General features: G+C 36.7%; 1 protein-coding gene across 2 annotated transcripts in view; it reads left to right on the top strand.

Moving 5' to 3' along the window:
* LOC145664989 (uncharacterized) overlaps nt 1-18,281 on the top strand; it is a 127,295-nt gene extending 109,014 nt beyond the window's left edge. Inside the window, exon 4 of one of the 2 annotated variants that reach the window (XM_081732163.1) lies at nt 12,350-18,281. In XM_081732163.1, coding sequence (XP_081588289.1) covers nt 12,350-12,570 — 221 coding nt within the window. In that variant the 3' untranslated portion in view covers nt 12,571-18,281. The remainder of the gene's footprint in view (nt 1-12,349) is intronic. The other variant, XM_081732164.1, reaches the window with a different exon arrangement.
* The last annotated feature ends 1,642 nt before the right edge of the window (nt 18,282-19,923 follow it).

Below are 19,923 nucleotides of genomic sequence, written 5' to 3'. Positions count from 1 at the left end.
GACTATATATAAAACTACATGAACTGACATAATAAAAGGTACTTCCGGTTAATGTGGAAAGTTGAATTTTGGTATGATTGTAGCTTTCCAGAACTAACCTACAAGAAAATTACCAAAAGTGGATATTTTTCATTTTTAGGTGATCTAAAAGGGGGGATGAAGAAATTTCTAATGTTATCTAAATGGGTCTTTTTTCTTGGACCTATAATCTCAAGTTTGGGTACTTGGATTCGGAACTAAAACTTGAAATTCGGTATGCTTGTACGTTTCTTTATCACTATCTAAATAAATTACCAAAAATAAAAATTTCCAAGTGTAGAGTGGTTTTATGGGAACCTGACAAATCTTTTCGATGTTATTTATATGGGACATGTTATACACCCCAAAACGTTTAGGCAATTCCGGCACGGTTAGAACGGTGAAATTCGGCATGATTGTAGCATTCCGGGACTAACTCAGAGAAAAATTGCCAAAAGTGAATATTTTTAGTTTTAAAGTGTCTAAAGGGGGGAAGAAGAAATTCTCATATTATTCAAATGGGCGTTTTCTTGGAATACAAAATCTTATCTTTTAGATAGTTGCAATACGGAAAGAAACTTGAAATTTAGTAGAATTGTGTGTTTAACACTTTCACTGCGTTACGAGTCACCGGTTGCACATGATCATTTTATTCATTATACTCGCTCTGTGTTTGTACTATTTTCGTTTCAACATATTTTTAACATTACTAGCATCCACGTGCTACCCTTCGAGACACCCGTGACGTGACTCGGATAGCACTGAGATCCAAACTCAGTTTTACACTGCCGTGTTAAGAGATACAAAGCCGTAGGCCGAGAAATCGCGGGAGTCAGAGTGCGAAGTCTCCAGCTGGGCCAAATTCAGGAAATGTTAAGAGCAAATGCACGAAATTCACTCGATACAAAGGCTGATACATAAGAAACGCGAGCCCATAGACTGAGCAAACGCGGAGATCTGGGTTGAATTATTAAATCATAACTCAAAAATTAAAATTATACTACAATAGTTAAATAATGCAAAACACTCTGCACTTTGTTACCACAAGTTTTCAAAGGGTGGGAAATTACATTTAATTTCAATTCTTGTTAGAGAACAAACACCTCATCCAGTTCCTTTCCATGTGATAGAGTGCCAAAAACCGACAAGACATTGCCACGTTGGATAGGAACAGCTACGCGCAGTATTAGATAAGATGTAGAACGAACTTCGCCGGAAACGCAAGAAACCTGCCTTCCTACCTCCCTAATAAATTCGAGATTTCTTGCATCCCAAGTGTCACTAGTCTCAGTAGCAATTGCAGTTAAAACAGAATTTTCGAAAACATTGTTGTATTCTCTGTGGTTTTCAGCTTCTCTGCGATTTGCGACAGCTCCAGCGTTCGTTAGATTGAGTCTTGAATAAGGGAATGAATCAACGCAAGTAAAGTCACTAAGTCCCATAATAAGCATCTACCTCTCATCCATGGAACCAATGTCACGCCATCGGGTCGCTTTCCATCCGAACGACAGCAACCAGAAGGTTTGAGTATTGAAGGAATCCCAGCAGTATTAAGGGCTCGTAGCATTATAGTGTATCATTAACGGTGGAGTGGCGAACGTATCTACCAGCACTCTTCATGCATGAAAGGCCATACAGACCACAGTTAACCTAATCTTCACAAGCTGGACAGCGATGAGGCTCACAAACAGCTAGACCTAAACGTAAGGCAACAACAATTCGAAAGCTTTCATTTGACAAATGATGGCTTAAAGGCGAGGAAAGTATCGAAATCAACCACGCCCCGCTTCGGGAGACGAGCCAAAAGCGAGCCTTGCTTTATCTTCCGGAATAACAAGAGATTGTAACAGTTATATGAAATGCAATTTGGTGTATACCAAGATGACTGATAACACTTTTTGCTCATTTCTGGGAGGTTTGTGTCTGCTAAACTTGCCCAGCTGTTACAGCCACCTGGGTCCAAACGATAACCTTGATGAAGGAGAGCCGCGACTAAACGAAAAGATCCGTAGTAAGAAGATAAGAGTGTAGTAATCGTCATCTCCAGAGCTCGTCAAACACCAAGACCACTCAAGCCAACAGGTAAACATGCTTGCGTCCAAGAATCGTCATTTAAGGAGCAGTTCAAAATCGGTTCAAAGCCAGTTTTCAGGCCAATATCATATTTCTCCAGGAATGAAGTCTCATGCTAAGAGGGAAAGGACGTGAACCTGTCAACGGGACTTCCTAATCAAACCTGGTCCATTCGTTAAACATAAAAAAGATATATTCGTGCACAAAAAATTAGGTGCCATGGACAACAGAGTAAGTCCCTGGGGCCCACTGGCCCTGTTAGTGTAAAGAAAATCGTAGACTCGCAGTGAAATAGCTATTGGATCAACACTGTTCATTGGAAATTCTTGGTTTATAGTTCATTCTCTTCAGCATGAAACAAGTTTGCTATAGGTGCTATGTATTGGGGCTGATATCGTACACGAACAGGAAAAATTGGAAGAATGTAGGGAAAATTACCTTCAGAAATCCCTCCCATCAACTTTGGATCCTCTGGAGTAACTCCGGGTAAAAGTACACAATCCAAATGTATCTCGAAACATACTACAGGAGATAAATGTGTGTACCAAGTTTTGTATTTCTAGACAGAATAGGTATGAGGGTAAATCGTGTTGATATACAAGCTTTTCCCTCATATCTATTCCGTCTATCAGTACAAAACTTGATACACCATTTCTTATCCCCTATACTATTTTTGAGATACATTTTAATTGTGCACTTTTACCCGGGGCCACTCCAGAGAGGTCTCAAGTTGATGGGAGGGAACTTTCCCTACATTCTCCAAATTTTCTCTGTTCATGTACGTTATCAGCCCCAATACATAGCATCATAATAATCAAACCATGACTTCCCAATGAATCGTGTTGATGCAATAGCTATTTCACTGCGAGTCTACGATTTTCTTTATACTAACATGATCAATGGACCCCAGGGACTAACTCCGTTGTCCATGGCACCTAATTTTTTGTGCACGAACATATCTTTATGTTTAACGAATGGACCAGGTTTAATATGGAAATTCCGTTGACAGGTTCACGCCCTTTCCTTGTAAGACGGAATGCATCGTTAAAAAATAGCTTAAGGAGGGACTGATAAAGAAGCCCGCAAAATTAATTACGAGACATTTGAATATTTCTAAATAATTGGCAGCTTACTATAACTTCAAATGTTTTTACGATATTAGTTATTTGAATAGCTATGAATAATTATTGGTTATTTGGATAATTAGTGGTTATTAGAAAAATTAACAGTTGTTAGTTATGATGTTGGTTACTCTAATAACTTTATAATGTTTTTTTAAAATTATTAGTTATTTGAAAATCTTTAAGTTCTACAGTTATGCCATGTAAGGGAAACGGTGATAATGAGAAGAAAGTGATAAGAAACTGGAGAACACCGAGAAAACCCATGTACACGGTGTTTGTCCACCATTTGTCCAACCACAAAGACAACTTGGCGCGAGCTGGGTTTGAACCAAGGACTCGGATTGGCTATTTGAGAAGCTTTGGATAATTATTGATTATTAGAATATTTTAACGCTAGTTACTTGAAAAGTTATTGAAAGCAATATTTAGTTATAATTTCCAGGTAATTATTGATTATTAAATAATGTTTGAATACTGTTGATTATTGGAATTATTATTGAATAGTTATATTTTCGTGAGTAGTTTTGAACACCATTTTGTGCTTCAATGAGTTTGGATAGTTATTATTTCAACATCTTTAAATATTTTGAAATACAGGGTGTCCAATATTCAATGCAACCTGGAGTTTGGGATAGTAGAACTTTTGAACCTGACGTGATACACAAAAAATGGTAATGCCAAAATGAAACCTTGTTCATGCATATATTTCTAAACTAGGAAGCAACGATTGAAGTACACCAGGGACCACACACTGTTGCCAGATGTAACTAAAGGTGTAAATCATTTTTTTTGCAAAACACGTAATTTGACTCATAACACATACGTATGGACGTTCTGTCGTTAATTTTCAGTTTGTTTACTTGGAGTAGCTTGGAAACTATGGAGCAGAAAAAAGAATTTTTCATATTCACCGATAACTATCGGATGAAGCCTCTGTAAGGGAAACTATTGAAATCGTAGTTTTCATAAATTAATACTCTGAATTGGCAACACTGCTGATGTTTCAGTGCATCAAAAGATGTGTTAAGGATCTGTTTACATCATGCAACTCCTGAAAACAATGAAAAATAAACTTTGAAATTATTATGAAAAACTTTTACTTACATGCACCCGGCAACACTGCTATCACGAAATGAGTTATCAGCTCTACAGCAGATGCTGGAAGTGACCCATGTTTTGATGCAAACACTGGTTCTCACGTTTCACCATATTGGCAGCAACTTTGCGAAGAGTAGAAGTGTTAATGTTTTCAATAGCACTGCGAATGGTCATTTCCAGGTCTTGTATAGTTCGAGGGTTGTTCTTGTATACCTCTTGCTTTAAGTAGCCCAAAAGAAATGAATAGCAGTGTTACCGGATCCATGTAAGTAAAAGTTTTATCATAATAATTTCAGTTTCTTTTTCGTCGTTTTCAGGAATTGCATAATGTAGACAGATCCTTAACACATCTTTGGATGCACTGAAACATCAGCAGTAAAATGAAAATGAAAGGGGCCGCGGTGGCTCAGTGGTAAAGCGTTCACCTCTGGTACGTGTTGTCCCTGGTTCGATCCCAGCTCGCGCCACGTGAACTTTTTGGTGGATAAGCACCGTGTGAGTGGGTTTTCTCGAGGTTCTCCTGTTTCCTCCCACTTTATTCCACAATGTATTTATTTCTCATGATCGTCGTCCCCTTTACCCTTTTCGGCATTACCATGGGGCGTAAAATTTAAAGATTTCATCGCATTTCTTACGTCTTTCGCTTACAAAGTCCATTTACACTATATAATTCAAAAATATTTTGAGAGTTCCAAAGGTATACTTGTTCAAACTCTGATAGATCAACGCTGTTTGACTTCACTAGCACTGGAAGAAGAAAGAGGCTAGGCCTTTAGATATCTATTTTTGTTAATTATTTATTCGAACTTTATGATTCGTTTAACCAAATATTTATTCAAACAATTATTCAATACCTTTTCTTTCTTGTTACATAAAGCCATTGCTAAAATTGCTAGGATACGTACACAATATTGAACATATCTATAGAAACCATTAAAAAAGTGACATATTTATTTTGATATCATAGCTACTCGTGTATGTTCCTTATGTCTTTCTTTTCCGTAATTAATTATTTAACAATTAAAGTTTTCATTGCATTAATTTTACATTTCGACACAAAAATGATTACAACTAGCAACGAAAAATTTTTGGAAATGTTTAAATCGCTTTGCCTTGACCAAAATGGAAGTGTAGGAGATCGAGGAATGAAATGAATTTGGTTATCTTGATCAGAGGTTGAGCAACCAGACAAAGATTCCACAGAGTGCTAACAAACTAGGATTACTTGAGGCACTGAAAGAAGAGTCACTGCAAACGGTCATGTTACTGGCATCCATCTTCTTCGCAATCACAGAAATTATAATCATTGTCTTTAACTTTCGTAGGATCCAGTTTTAATGTCATTTTATTCAAGTGTAATGGCTGTTTCTTTATGGTTTTTGGCTCTGCAACTACGTTCTAACAAGTCTAATTTCTTCTTACCATCAATCTTTGGCGTAATAGTGAGCAGTGTACATCTGATTAATCTACCAGGGCATTCCTTCAGATGTTTGGTTCCCTTAATCTCCTTGCAGTCCTCGACTAACCTGAACAGTCTGAAGAGCAACTGAATCGTTGTACCTGCACACGTAACATTTTAGTGTTTAAGGTGTAATGTATGTAGTTGAAGAATTAACACAAGGCAACGAAGATAAAGACAGATACTTTGTCCATGATGATTTAAATCTCATCTTCGACACAAAGAACAGATTTACGGTAATTAACTTCTAAGCGATGTCTTCTAACACGATTGATGGAAGAAAACTGTAATATAAAATACTTCCATTAAAACTAATGTTAATAACATCAACATATATAATACATCACTTTTAATGTGTAATCATTGTTGTATAATAAAAAAAAACTGGAAATAGACATCCAAATAAAAAACAATCATTTTTGTATCACTACTACATGATAGGTGACAGGTATTATTACAAAATTAGACTATAAATTCTGAATATATATAAAACTACATGAACTGACATAAAATAAAGGGTACTTCCGGTTAATGTGTAAAGTTGAAATTTGGCATGATAGTAGCTTTCCAGGGCAAACCTACAAGAAAATTACCAAAAGTGAATACTTTTCATTTTTAGGTGATCTAAAAGGAGGGATGAAGAAATTCCCAATGTTATCTAAATGGGTCTTTTTTCTTGGACCTATAATCTAATGTTTTAGGTACTTGGATTTAGAAATAAAACTTGAAATTCGGTAAGCTTGTATGTTTCTTTTATCACTACCTAAGTAAATCACCAAAAAAAAAAAAAAAAAAAATCTGAATGTAGAGTGGTTTTATGGGGAACTGAAAAATCTTTTCGATCTTATTTATGTGGGACATCTTATACACCCCAAAACGTTTAGGCACTTCCGGCAGGGTTAGAACGATAAAATTCGGCATTTTTGTAGCATTCCAGGACTAACTCACAGAAAAATTGCCAAAAGTGAATATTTTTAGTTTTAAAGGATATAAAAGATGGATGAAGAAATTCTCATGTTATTTAAACGGACGTTTTCTTAGGATACAAAATCTCATCTTTTAGATAGTTGCAATACGGAGAAATTTGAAATTTGTTAGATTTGTGTGTTTTAACACGTTCGCTGCGTTACGAGTCACCGGTGGCTCGTGCGACATTTCATTTCTGTGCGGTGCCACTTTAACCATTGTATTACCTCTATGTGTTTGTATTTTCATTTGAACATATTCTTAACATTACTAGCATCCACGTGCTACCCTTCAACGAGACACCGGATGATTCGTATAGCACTGAGATCCAAACTCAGTTTTACATTGCCGCAGCGAACATGTTAAGAGATACAAAGCCGTAGGCCGAGTAAACGCGTGAGTCAGAGTGCGAAGACTCCAGCTGGACCAAATTCAGGAAATGGTAAGAGCAAATGCACGAAATTCACTCGATACAAAGGCTAATACATAAGAGACTCGAGACCGTGAGTCGAGCAAACGCGGGGTCTGGAGGCCGAGCCCTCAGCTTGCCAAAGGGTAGTTTGAATTATTAAAAAAGTAACAACTCAAAAATTAAAATTATACTACAATAGTTAAATAATGCAAAACACTCGGCACTTCGTTACCACAAGTTTTCAAAAGGCGTGAAATTTAATTTCAATTCTTATTAGAGAACAAACACCTCATCCAGTTCCTTTCCATGTGATAGAGTGCCAAAAACCGATGAGATGTTGCCACGTCGGATAGGAACAGCTACGCGCAATATTAGATAAGATGCACGTAGAACGAATTTCGCCGGAAACGCAAGAAACCTGCCTTCCTACATCTCTAATAAATTCGAGACTTCTTGCATCCCAAGTATCACTAGTCTAGTAGCAATTGCAGATAAAACAGAATTTTCGAAAACATTGTTGTATTCTCTTTGCTGTTCAGTTCCTCTACGATTAGCAACAGCTCCAGTGTTCGTTAGATTGAGACTTGAATAAGGGAATGAATCAGCGCATGTAAAGTCACTAAGTCCCATAATAAGCATCTACCTCTCATCCATGGAACCAATGTCACGCCATCGGGTCGCTTTCCATCCGAACGACAGCAACCAGAAGGTTTGAGTATTGAAGGAATCCCAACAGTATTAAGAGCTCGTAGCATTATACTGTATCATTACGGTGGAGTGGCGGACATATCTACTAGCGCTCTTCATGCATGAAAGGCCATATAGGCCACGGTTAACCTTATATTCACAAGCTGGACAGCGATGAGGCTCACAGACAGCTAGACCTAAACGTTAGGCAACAATAATTCGAAAGCTTTTATTTGACAAATGAAGACTTAAAGGCGGGGAAGGTATCGAAATCAACCACGCCCCGCTTCGGGAGATGAGCTAAAAACGAGCCAGACTTTATCTTCCGGAATAACAAGAGATTGTAACAGTTATATGAAATGCAATTTGGTGTATACCAAGATGACTGATAACACTTTTTGCTCATTTCTGGGAGGTTTGTGTCTGCTAAACTTGCCCAGCTGTTACAGCCACCTGGGTCCAAACGATAACCTTGATGAAGGAGTGCCGCGACTAAACGAAAAGATCCGTAGTAAGAAGATAAGAGTGTAGTAATCGTCATCTCCACAGCTCGTCAAACTCCAAGATCACTCAAGCCAACAGGTAAACATGCTCGCGTCCAAGAATCGTTTTTTAAGGAGCAGTTCAAAATTGATTCAAAGCCAGTTTTCAGGACAATATATTTTCCCAGCAATGAAGTCTCATGCTAACAAGGAAAGGAACCTGTAAACGAGACTTTCTAAGGAAACCTAGTTCATTCCAGGGGCGGATCCAGGACCGACTTCTGGGGGAGGGCGGTGGATTGTCATACTGCTACTTTTAAGGGCTCCAATCTTTGGGATGGGTTGTATTTATATATATAAAATAAGAAAATTTCCTCTTCTGGGATCCGCCCCTGGTCCATTCGATAAACAACAAAGATATATTCATGCACAAAAGTTAGGTGCCCACTGACCCTGACCCTGGGTGAAGAAGTCCCTGGGGCCCACTGACCCTGTTAGTGTAAAGAAAATCGTAGACTCGCAGTGAAATAGCTATTGGATCAACACTGTTCATTGGAAATTCTTGGTTTATAGTTCATTCTCTTCAGCATGAAACAAGTTTGCTATAGGTGCTATGTATTGGGGCTGATATCGTACACGAACAGGAAAAATTGGGAGAATGTCGGGAAAATTACCTCCAGAAATCCCTCCAGTCAACTTTGGATCCTCTGGAGTAACTCCGGGTAAAAGTACACAATCCAAATGTATCTCGAAACATACTACAGGAGATAAATGTGTGTACCAAGTTTTGTATTTCTAGACAGAATAGGTATGAGGGTAAATCGTGTTGATATACAAGCTTTTCCCTCATATCTATTCCGTCTATCAGTACAAAACTTGATACACCATTTCTTATCCCCTATACTATTTTTGAGATACATTTGGATAGTGTGCTTTTAGCCGGGACCACTCCAGAGGGGTCTAAAGTTGATGGGAGGGATTTCTGGAGGGAATTTTCCCAACATACTCCCAATTTTCGCTGTTCATGTATGTTATCAGCTCCAATATATAGCATCTCTGAAAAGCTTGTTTCATGCTTAAGTGAATTAACTACAAATAATGACTTCCAATGAACAGTGTCGACGCAATAGCTATTTCACTGCGAGTCTACGATGTTCTTTACACAAACAGGATCAATGGACCCCAGGGACTTACTCCGTTGTCCATGGAACCTAATTTTTTGTGCACGAACATATCTTTGTTATGTTTAACGAATGGACCAGGTTTGATTAGGAAGTTTCGTTGACAGGTTCACGTCCTTTCCTTGTAAGATGGAAAGCATCGTTAAAAAATAGCTTAAGGAGGAACTGATAAAGAAGACCGCAAAATTAATTACGAGACATTTGAATATTATTAAATAATTGGTAGCTTACTATAACTTCAAATGTTTTTACATTTTTGGTTCTTTGAATAGCTATGAATAACTATTGGTTATTTAAAAATCTTTGAGTTTTACGTCCTACAGTTATGCCATGTAGGCTAAAGGAAACGGTGATGATGAGAAGAAAGTGATAAGAAACTGGAGAACACCGAGAAAACCCATGTACACGGTGTTTGTCCACCATTTGCCCAACCACAAAGACAACTTGGCGCGAGCTGGGTTTAAACCAAGGACTCCGATTGGATATTTGAGAAGCTTTGAATAATTATTAAACATTAGAATATTTTAACGTTAGTTACTTGAGAAGTTATTGAAAGCAATATTTAGTCATAATTTCCAAATAATTATTGATTATTAAATAATCTTTGAATAGTGTTGATTATTGGAATTATTTTTGAATAGTTATTGTTTCGTGAGTAGTTTTGAACACCATTTTTTTTTTTTTTTGCTTCAATGAGTTTGGATATTTATTATTTCAACATCTTTAAATATTTTGAAATACAGGGTGTCCAATTTTCAATGCAACCCGGAGTTTGGAATAGTAGAACTTTTGAACCTGACGTGATACACAAATAATGGTAATGCCAAAATGAAACCTTGTTCATGCATATATTTTTGAACTAGGAAGCAATTCTTGAAGTACACTAGGAACCACAAAGTGTTGCCAGATGTAACCGAAGGTGTAAATCATTTTTTTTTTTTTTTTTTTTGCAAAACACGTAAATTGACTCATAACTCATATGTATGGATGGTCTGTCGTTAATTTTCGAATTGTTTATTCGATTAACTTGGAAACTATGGAGCAGAAAAAAGAATTTTTCATTTACAGCAATAACTAATCGGATCAAGGCTCTGTAAGGGCAACTAGTGAAATCGTAGTTTTCATAAATTAACACTCTGAATTGGCAACACTGCTGATGTTTCAGTGCATCAAAAGGAGTGTTAAGGATCTGTGTACATCATGCAACTCCTGAAAATAACAAAAAGGAAACTGAAATTATCATGATTAAACTTTTACTTACATGCACCCGGCAACACTGCTATCACGAAATGAGTTATCAGCTCTACAGCAGATGCTGGAAGTGTCCCCTGTTTTTATTCAAACACTGGTTCACACGTTTCACCATATTGGCAGCAACTTTGCGGAGAGTAGAAGTGTTAATGTTCGCAATGGCACTGCGAATGGTCGTTTCCAGGTCTTGTATAGTTCGATGGTTGTTCTTGTATACCTCTTGCTTTAAGTAGCCCAAAACAAATGAATAGCAGTGTTACCGGATGCATGTAAGTAAAAGTTTTATCATGATAATTTCAGTTTATTTTTCGTCGCTTTCAGGAACTGTATAATGTAGACAGATCCTAACACACCTTTTGATGCACTGAAACATCAGCAGTGTTGCCAATTCAGTGTTAATTTATGAAAACTACGATTTCCTTAGTTCCCCCTTATAGAGGTCTCATCCGATTAGTTATCGGTGGAAATTCTTTCTGTGCTCCATATTTTCCAAGTTACTCCAACTAAATAATTCGAAAATTAACGACAGAACATCCATACGTATGAGTTATGAGCATGGGCGTCTCTGGCGGGGGGGACGGGGGGGACGCGTCCCCCCCAATATTTTGAAGTGACATAGTCTAAAATTCCACTGAGATACTAGCAGTTAGATCATTTCCTTTGATGTCCCCCCCAAATTTTACATGCCAGAGACGCCAATGGTTATGAGTGAATTTACGTGTTTTGCAAAAAAAAAAAAAGATTTACACCTTCTGTTACATCTGGCAACACTATGTGGGTCCTAGTGTACTTCAATAGTTGCTTCCTAATTTAAAAATATATGCATGAATAAAGGTTTCATTTTGGTATTACCATTAATTGTGTTTCATTTTGGTATTATCAATATTTGTGTATCACTTCAGGTTCAAAAGTTCTACTATCCCAAACTCTGGGTTGTATTGTATAATGTACACCGTGTACTATTGATAACACAGCAACACACACACGCAAAATAAAAGTTCTTTCCACCGGTCCCCAGGGTGTGGATTCCGTGTATTTTGTTACGCAGAATCCAAATTTCGAAATCCCAGGACGATTTATCGTGTTAATTTTGTTTTATGGGCAAAAAGAGTGTGTGCGCTCTTATGTGTATTTTCCCTATGCAAAATCGCTGAATTTTTTCGCCCATAAAAAAAATGACACGGTCGATCGTATTGGGATTTCGAAATTTGAATTCTGTGTAACAAAATACATCGAATTCCCACCCTGGGGTCCACTGCACAGAATTTTTATGTATTTATTCGTAATTTGAATGAATTTTGAAAGCTTGTTGAATAATTATTAGTTACTTGAATTTATTTGCAATAGTGCATTGTTGCAATAATCATTGCTTTATTTCGACAATTGATTAACAATAGTGTTGTTCAATTTGAACACGAAATGATTTGGATTTAACAGGACAGATTTGTTCAGTATAGCTGTTTCAGTGATTGATCTTTCGCATGTAATACAAAACTCCTTGTCTGTGTATTCTGAGTACTAGGACAGAATTTACTTCTAGCTTGTAAATGTAAAGAAATACACTGTATTTACAAACAACATCTCTCTTTTCTTAACAGGCAAATCTTCACATACAGTTGACATGTCTCTGGCCCTCTCCCACCACTACAGAATATGTGAGTTCGGAGGTTTCGCCTGTAAAAACGAGCCATCTGTTGTAGACCGAGCAGCACACAGATACGCTTCCAAACTTCTTAGTAGCGTCATAGAAACGTGTAAGAAAGTATTTCCAGCATTGGGACATTGCCCCGAGGCTCCACCACTTGGATCACCCTGGTAACAATCAATATAATTGTAGTAAATAAATTCTTGGTAAGTGATAGCTGGCGGGTAAAAGTTATACATGGAGATTTACGGTAAAACAGTTTGTGTTCCGCTATGAAAATTTTGTAACATTTTTACACCAATTTACTTGAGTTGATAAAACAAGTCGCTGGATATATTTTGAGAATTTCTAATATATTCTTTGTTCATTAACCAGAAGCAAAGTTATCGTATACCTTTCTGCAGCTCCCATTACTATGTCCTAATTCTAAAGGGCTTATTAAGTCTTACATCATGCTCAAGTACTATAACAACAATGCAATGCGCGTATTGTTATTTCAACCATGCTGAGAACAGAAAATGAAGCAAGCAACGAAATGTTAACACACCGGGAAGGACGATAATCAAAAATAATTGTAAATTATATAATTATATACGAATTACTTGTTTTACGTAAGAGAAGCGGGTTATATATTGAAATAAGTACTAAGCAATACTACAGGATGGCAATAATCTTAACAGGACACCGGTTTACAGCTCAGTCAAACACGGGTTTCATTTGTTGGAACAGCACCGACTGTTAGAACAAAAGAACCAATAAGGACATCCATACAATTTTAAACAATTAACCAATCAGGATGAGACTATAGATTGACGCTGATTGGTCGTCTCTATTGACGAATCACATTCAGCCTTTTCCTTTGTCAGACTTATATAAGAAGTGCTTCTGTTTGGTTCTCTCATAATATACCCTGAAAATGAAAATAATATGGTCAGTCCTCGAAACGTCGGACAACATTGAATTTACCTGGTTGATATCCCGAGAACTACTGTATTCGGGGTACTTATTATTTGATTAAATTTTACGCCACTTTATCAAATTAATACACGACAGAGACTAAGAAAGATATGGAAATAAGGTTAATGATAGTGATTAATTAATAAATCTGCTTCGCTCACAAAAATATGGAGATATAAATAATATTAATAACAGCTAATAACAACCAAAAAAGCAAATGCTGAATCTGACTCTATTGTAATTTTATTTTTAATACCTATACATAAGTGCAACTTCTAATTTACAAGAACCAATAAATCTGATAGCTTCACTTCGGAGAAGAAATAAGCTATCGCATTTCAAATACTTATAAGAATAATTCCAAGATCGTTGTCTCAGAAATACCATTTCTTCAATGGAACTGTATGTAAACTAATCCAAATCTAACCATATTGAAAAACATATAGTGCAGTTTTACTATGCGAATTCACAGATTCTAAAATGTGCAGAAAAATTTGGGCAAGTCTTTAATTTGCCCATTTTATATCGAGAATAGAACCTAACCAGTCTCTGCCGGGCTTCTAAACCGTTCCTACTACTACCACTACTACTACTTATACTATGGATCTGTATGGTAAAACTGCACGAAATATATATATTTATACCTTGTATTTAGTGTGCAACTTGCATATTGATTGCCTCACCAGTCCATAATTACATCGTAGCAGTATAATATTGTTATCAAGTTAACATGTAATTTGCCTTACAAGAAATAGTGTGAATATTACAGCAAAATATCTCAAATCATAATGTAAATAATACCTAAACAGCTGAACCAAGTTTCTAATGAAAGATTTTTATTATCATATACTTACAATTTCTTATTTCTCATTTCGACAAATAATTCACACGATATTACTTCCTGTATATTACGTGACGTTTGTTTTTAACAGACAAAATTCCGCTAGCAGCGCTATCTACTGTTAACAATTGCCAACTAATGAAAGTCAACACGAACAAATGAGAAACGAAGTACAAGTAACTATTTATGTAATTATCTATGACGTATCTTGTGTTTAAGGTTTATATCTATTTTCCAACTTAAAAAGTATAACAACGAATAAAATATTGGTAAGAATCATAAATCTAAAACACGATATATAAAGACAATTTAGTACTCATTTTATTTACATTTTATTTATTTTATTATATTTACTTATTTTATTTGTTTACATTATTTGCTGATACGACATTGCAATATAAACATTCTATATTCTAGTTTCTCTAGAATAAGTTATTTCTACTTATTATTTTTGTCATTTAATTGTGTGACAGGTCTTACTTGTATTTTTACCTACAGCTTCGATTTGTCATTGTGATCGAATTTTACACGTTGCATTTATATCATATGTAATTAAAACAGCTTTGGCGCATTTGTATTGCATTAGAATCCCGAAAAACTCGTCACTTGATAACCAGGCAGTTCGGATAACTCGACCACACCCCTGGCACGGCGAAAAAATCTCACCCGCAGACCCAGTCAAGGTCATTGCCGGGTATTTTTCTGAGGCCCGTCTTATCAGCTAAATTACTGTACAGTGTGTATTAGTTTTCATTTTCATGTAGCTATAGTAAAGGCTCTATAAAGTACGTATGTACTTTTCCTTTGTTTAAGGGTAATTAGGCAGTTTATTCTCTGTTGTATTCTCAAGTAACCAATACATACAAGTACAGGACTGTATTTTCTGAGGAAATACTCGTACTTATTCTATTTTTAACCCCATTCGCGATAACTCGGCATTTTCACAAACTCGGCCACCCTTCGATCCACATTAAGCCGAGTTTTTGGGACTCCACTGTATTTCCTTTTTGAACTAACTTAAATTAATTACCAAACACTTCTTAAACAACATATATCCATATTTTGTTTTATCAACTCGAGTATAAATGGTAAAGGTTTCCAATACTTTCTGATATCAAGGATGAAGTGTATCCTGTATTCATATTCGTTGTCTGAAATCAAGCAAATTGCGTCCAGTTATAAGCCGTAGCAAGAGATGTTACTAATTCTATAAAAATCACATAAATTAAATCTTTAACATTATAAGGTCATTGGTCATTAAAAATTCTAGCATGTCAAAGTGTAATTAAGCTTTAGGGTTACAGCATACGAGGGACATCAAATAAGTTATCTACGTAGACAGGAAGGAATGCAGATAGGCTCACCTAGTCATCAGTGTTTTTCGATGTAGTTCCCATAGAGGTCTATGCACCGTCGCCACTTTATTGCCAGCGAAGAAATCCCAGAGAAATAGTAGTCTTTGTCATAGCCTGCAAAACCACTGGGGAACACTGGAAGAATGTGTGCAGAACTTCTTCGGGAGCGGGGTATTGTGGTGATTCCACTGCATGGACGTGATCCTAGCATCCCAATCAAGGATGTTACAAAATAGAGGATCTGCCCATACGTATCTTCATCATATGAACTAAATGAAGCCGAAAAACAATCGAGCATCGTCTGAGCCGGCACGTCTGATTGACTACTCTCGTTTCCGCCATGATTGTTGGCTCGAAACCTTGGGATCTTAGTGGCGCGGAGTGGGCAGAGTAGGCGTGGCCAAGGTGTGACGTATGTCTTCACGATTTTGTTGTATAGGCAGATCCTCTATTTTATAACATCCTTGATCTCAATGGTAGATCCAAGTTTCGTTTCTTGTCACCAGTTGAGCCAGGAATTTATCCTGGTTATACTCAAAGAAGCCCAACATGTATTGGGACAGCTTCGCGATGTAACATACTCTGCTTACGGCCATTGCGTTGCTCCGACTGACCTTGGCCACCGCACAGTCAGACGTCATTATGCTCAGCCCCTCCCTTCCTGTCTAGGCAGATAACCTATTGGGCGCCCCTCGTAGCTCACCTGAAATTTATAACATAGCTTAATATGATAACTTAAAGAGTTAATACAACTTCATTGTGAATATGTGGTTAGCGTATGCGCCATCGATGTGGGAGACTCAGGTTCGATTTCCGGTTGGAGGTCATGTGATTCGGATCCCAAATTAAGCTGTAGCTCTACGTCTCAGATAGCCTCCGTGCTGGACAGGACGCTAACTCCACATAAATCGAGTGTTCCTTAGAAAAATCCATTGGTCCAGCGTTGGGAAAATGATGGCGATGCGACATACCAACGGTGGCCCAACGTCAGGTTTGACCACTTTGACAACCGTTTTTTGACCAAAAGAGCATTTCCCCATTTAGCAAGTGCTAAAGTAACGTATTTATTGATTGGGAAAACAGTCAATTCTAGTACCGTTGCGTGAAGGTCGGAAGAATAGATGGTTGACCAACGTAACAACATTTAACCAACGTTGGGACAACGTAAGTTTTTGCACTATAGGCTCGCACCGACCATCACTCACCGTTTTGACCAAATCCCACTAATCCCCAACGGTGATCCAACGAACCTTGCTACTAGGGTTATTAAAAAACAACTTTTGGGGTTTTGAAATTAAAAAATTATCTTAGATTTACTTTAAATGTGTTTAAATATTAGACCACCACATGATAGGACTTTTACTACTTGGTATGAAGTGGTTTATTAATAGTAATGGTGCAAGGTCTTAACGATTTTTTAAATCCTAACATTGTAAATGTAATGTAATATAAAGAAATTGCTTGTACCTATGTTCTGCGGTGAATCTTAGTCTCTTTTTTTTTTTTTTTCCTCAAGCCGTAAGTCAATCCATGTTATGAACTCTTTACGATTTATGGAGGGCACTGCGGCTCAGTGATAGAGCGCTTACATCTGGTGCGTGTGGTTCCTGAACGATCCCCGCCAAGTAATTTTGTGGTGGACAACATCGTGTCTGGGGGGTTTTCACGGGGTATTCCCGTTTCCTCCCACTTTCTCATTCCATCATCATTCACTTGCCTTAATAATCGTCTCCCTTAGGCCTAACGGGAGTGATACTTTGATACAGTTATGGCTTTGTATTCATTTACGAAATAGTAATTAAAACTATTTTCTATATTTACACACTAGAACGAAGTGTATATATCGCTTGAAATAAAATTCTGTCAAAAAATGCCCTCCGAAAATTACAGTACACATTTATGATAAAATCTAATACGGACACTTGAGAAAGTTTCTGAAGTTCGCGTACATTAATACTGGACGTAGCTTGATTCATTCAACGAGTAATGAAGTGTATACAGCAGAGACAGGGTATATTGTTAACAGAGAAAAAGCACAAAATTGGTAAACATTTAACATAAAGGTGTAGATTTCTTTCTTTGACAATTGTAAGAATTTTTGTTGGAGTTATAATGTTAAACTTCTATAAAATAATGTAGATTGTAAAAATCATGTGCGTTTAAAATGTCTGGAAAGGGAGTATGGTCATTTTTAAACTTAAATTGTCATGAATCTTTCTTTTCTATATGCAATATATCTGGTACAACGTGGAAGACGATGATTTACTAGGGACCTAGATTTTTCACGTTCGCGGTGACACAGAGAAAACGCCATTTTAAATAACAAATTATATGAGCACAATATTGTATCTGAAATAGAATTTTGGCGGAATTTGAAGTACGAAATAACGCATTATTTCTGTTAATATATGTACTTTTAACCCATTTATTGCAAATTTACCTCGAGTTTCGGAGGTAGCACGGAAATAATAATAATAATAATAATAATAATAATAATAATAATAATAATAATAATAATGATAATAATAAAATGTGCCACTCTGCGACGGTTCCGACTATGTTCTGGCAAGAATAAAGTAAAAACATTGCACGGTGTTTTCATCTTAATGTAGAAAACATTATATGAATGGATTGCTTGAATTTTTATATGCAAGGATCAAAAGCGTTATATATATATATATATATATATATATATATATATATATATATATATATATATATATATATATATATGTGTGTGTGTGTGTGTGTGTGTGTGTGTGTGTGTGTGTGTGTGCTTGAACTTCGGACGACATATCTGAACAAACAAAAAAGGCGTTAAGAAAATTTTAAAGTTGCGTAATTTGTAAATTATTAAAACACTTCCATTTTATATAGAGGAAGTGTTTGAGTGCATCCTCAATATGAATGCTTCCGTTAGATTTTATTACTGCCTTCCATTACCTAATACTTTCAGGATCCAAATAATTGTACATTAATTAAAGAAAACATGATTCTGATATGTACAGAGTAGCGCCGAGCTGACTGATGCATTTCAAAGTTGAATAATGCTCAGGAAGTTGGTTGGTGGAGCGGGAACCGAAAGAGGAAAGAACGCCACGTTATATGGCCAGTCGCAATGGAGCACAGGACATCGTGTTACCTCAGTTCGTAGTTATTACGAAACTAAGTCTGTGTCAAAAGTGCTACGTTTTTTTAGACTAAACTTTGATGTTCGTCTCTCCAGGTACTCAAGAATTCGCACTGTTCTTCGAGCTCCAAGTTTCATATCTAACACACTACCAGTCTCTTCAAACTTCTTCACTCACCATCATTAAAGTTTCGTGCTTCTGACACAGACCTAGTTTCATAATAACTATGAACTGACATAACATGATGTTCTGTGCTTCAATGTTCCACTGCGACTGATCATATAATGTGGCGTTCTTTCCTCTTTCGGTTCCCAACCCTGCCTACCAATATAAGTTATTATGCCTACGCAATATTCAAGTTTGAAATGTGTCAGTGGACCCGGCGCCACCCTTCATATCTACTATGTAGCGGAAATAGCTTCGAATAATGAAGAAATAAGCTTTAAGCGTTCTATATTGTAATTGAGCTTTAGTGTTTTCTGTGTTTATGAAGCACTGAGGTTATTAGGAATGAGACCCACGATTGACGTGATCTTCGATCCAAGGCCGAGGCTTAATGCATGTACTATCACGCGCAATATCAATCCTCAAAGTATAGGTCGTTCCCCACAATTCTTATCTCGCCTCCAAGAGAAAATGCCTCCGGTTCCAACTTCATTAAGGTAGATAAGAGCTAATAATATGGCAGTGTGGGACGTAAACACCTTAGAGAAAGTGAATAAATTTAAATAATTATTTGAAGTGTCAAGGAATTAATAAAAAGTAGAATAATGATAGTAAATACGTGTTACTACCGGTACTGCATGCAAAAATCGTAAATCGTAAATGTTAAAAGTATTACCGGTATATATATTTTTATAATTGTGCCTGTCATATATAGTATGGATGTGAAAGTTTCTCGCTGATGTGCAGAGAAGGGAGACCGGAAGTTCTTGAAAACAAAGCTTTAAGAAAAGTATTTGACGTAAAAATAGATGAAGAACTTAAGTTTCGTACTACAGATTACCAAACATCATACGAAAAATGAAGTCGAGATGTCTTGAATTGGGTAAAACATGCGCATTAATAACAAACGCGGGTTGCATACAGTCAGGAAATATAAGGAAAAAGGCCTTTGGATTGATTTGCTAAGAACAAAGTGGGAGAATAATATAAAAATAGGACCTTAAGGAGGTATTAATAACGACGTAAAGTGGATTGCCTTGGCTCATGATAGGATTTAGTCGATAAATTTTGTTTCTTT

Source organism: Thermobia domestica, chromosome 11 (genome assembly GCF_964235325.1).
Source record: "Thermobia domestica chromosome 11, izTheDome1.hap1.1, whole genome shotgun sequence".
NCBI lineage: Eukaryota > Metazoa > Arthropoda > Insecta > Zygentoma > Lepismatidae > Thermobia > Thermobia domestica.
Note: the sequence above shows the minus strand (reverse complement) of the source record. Positions and strands in the feature narration are given on the sequence as shown.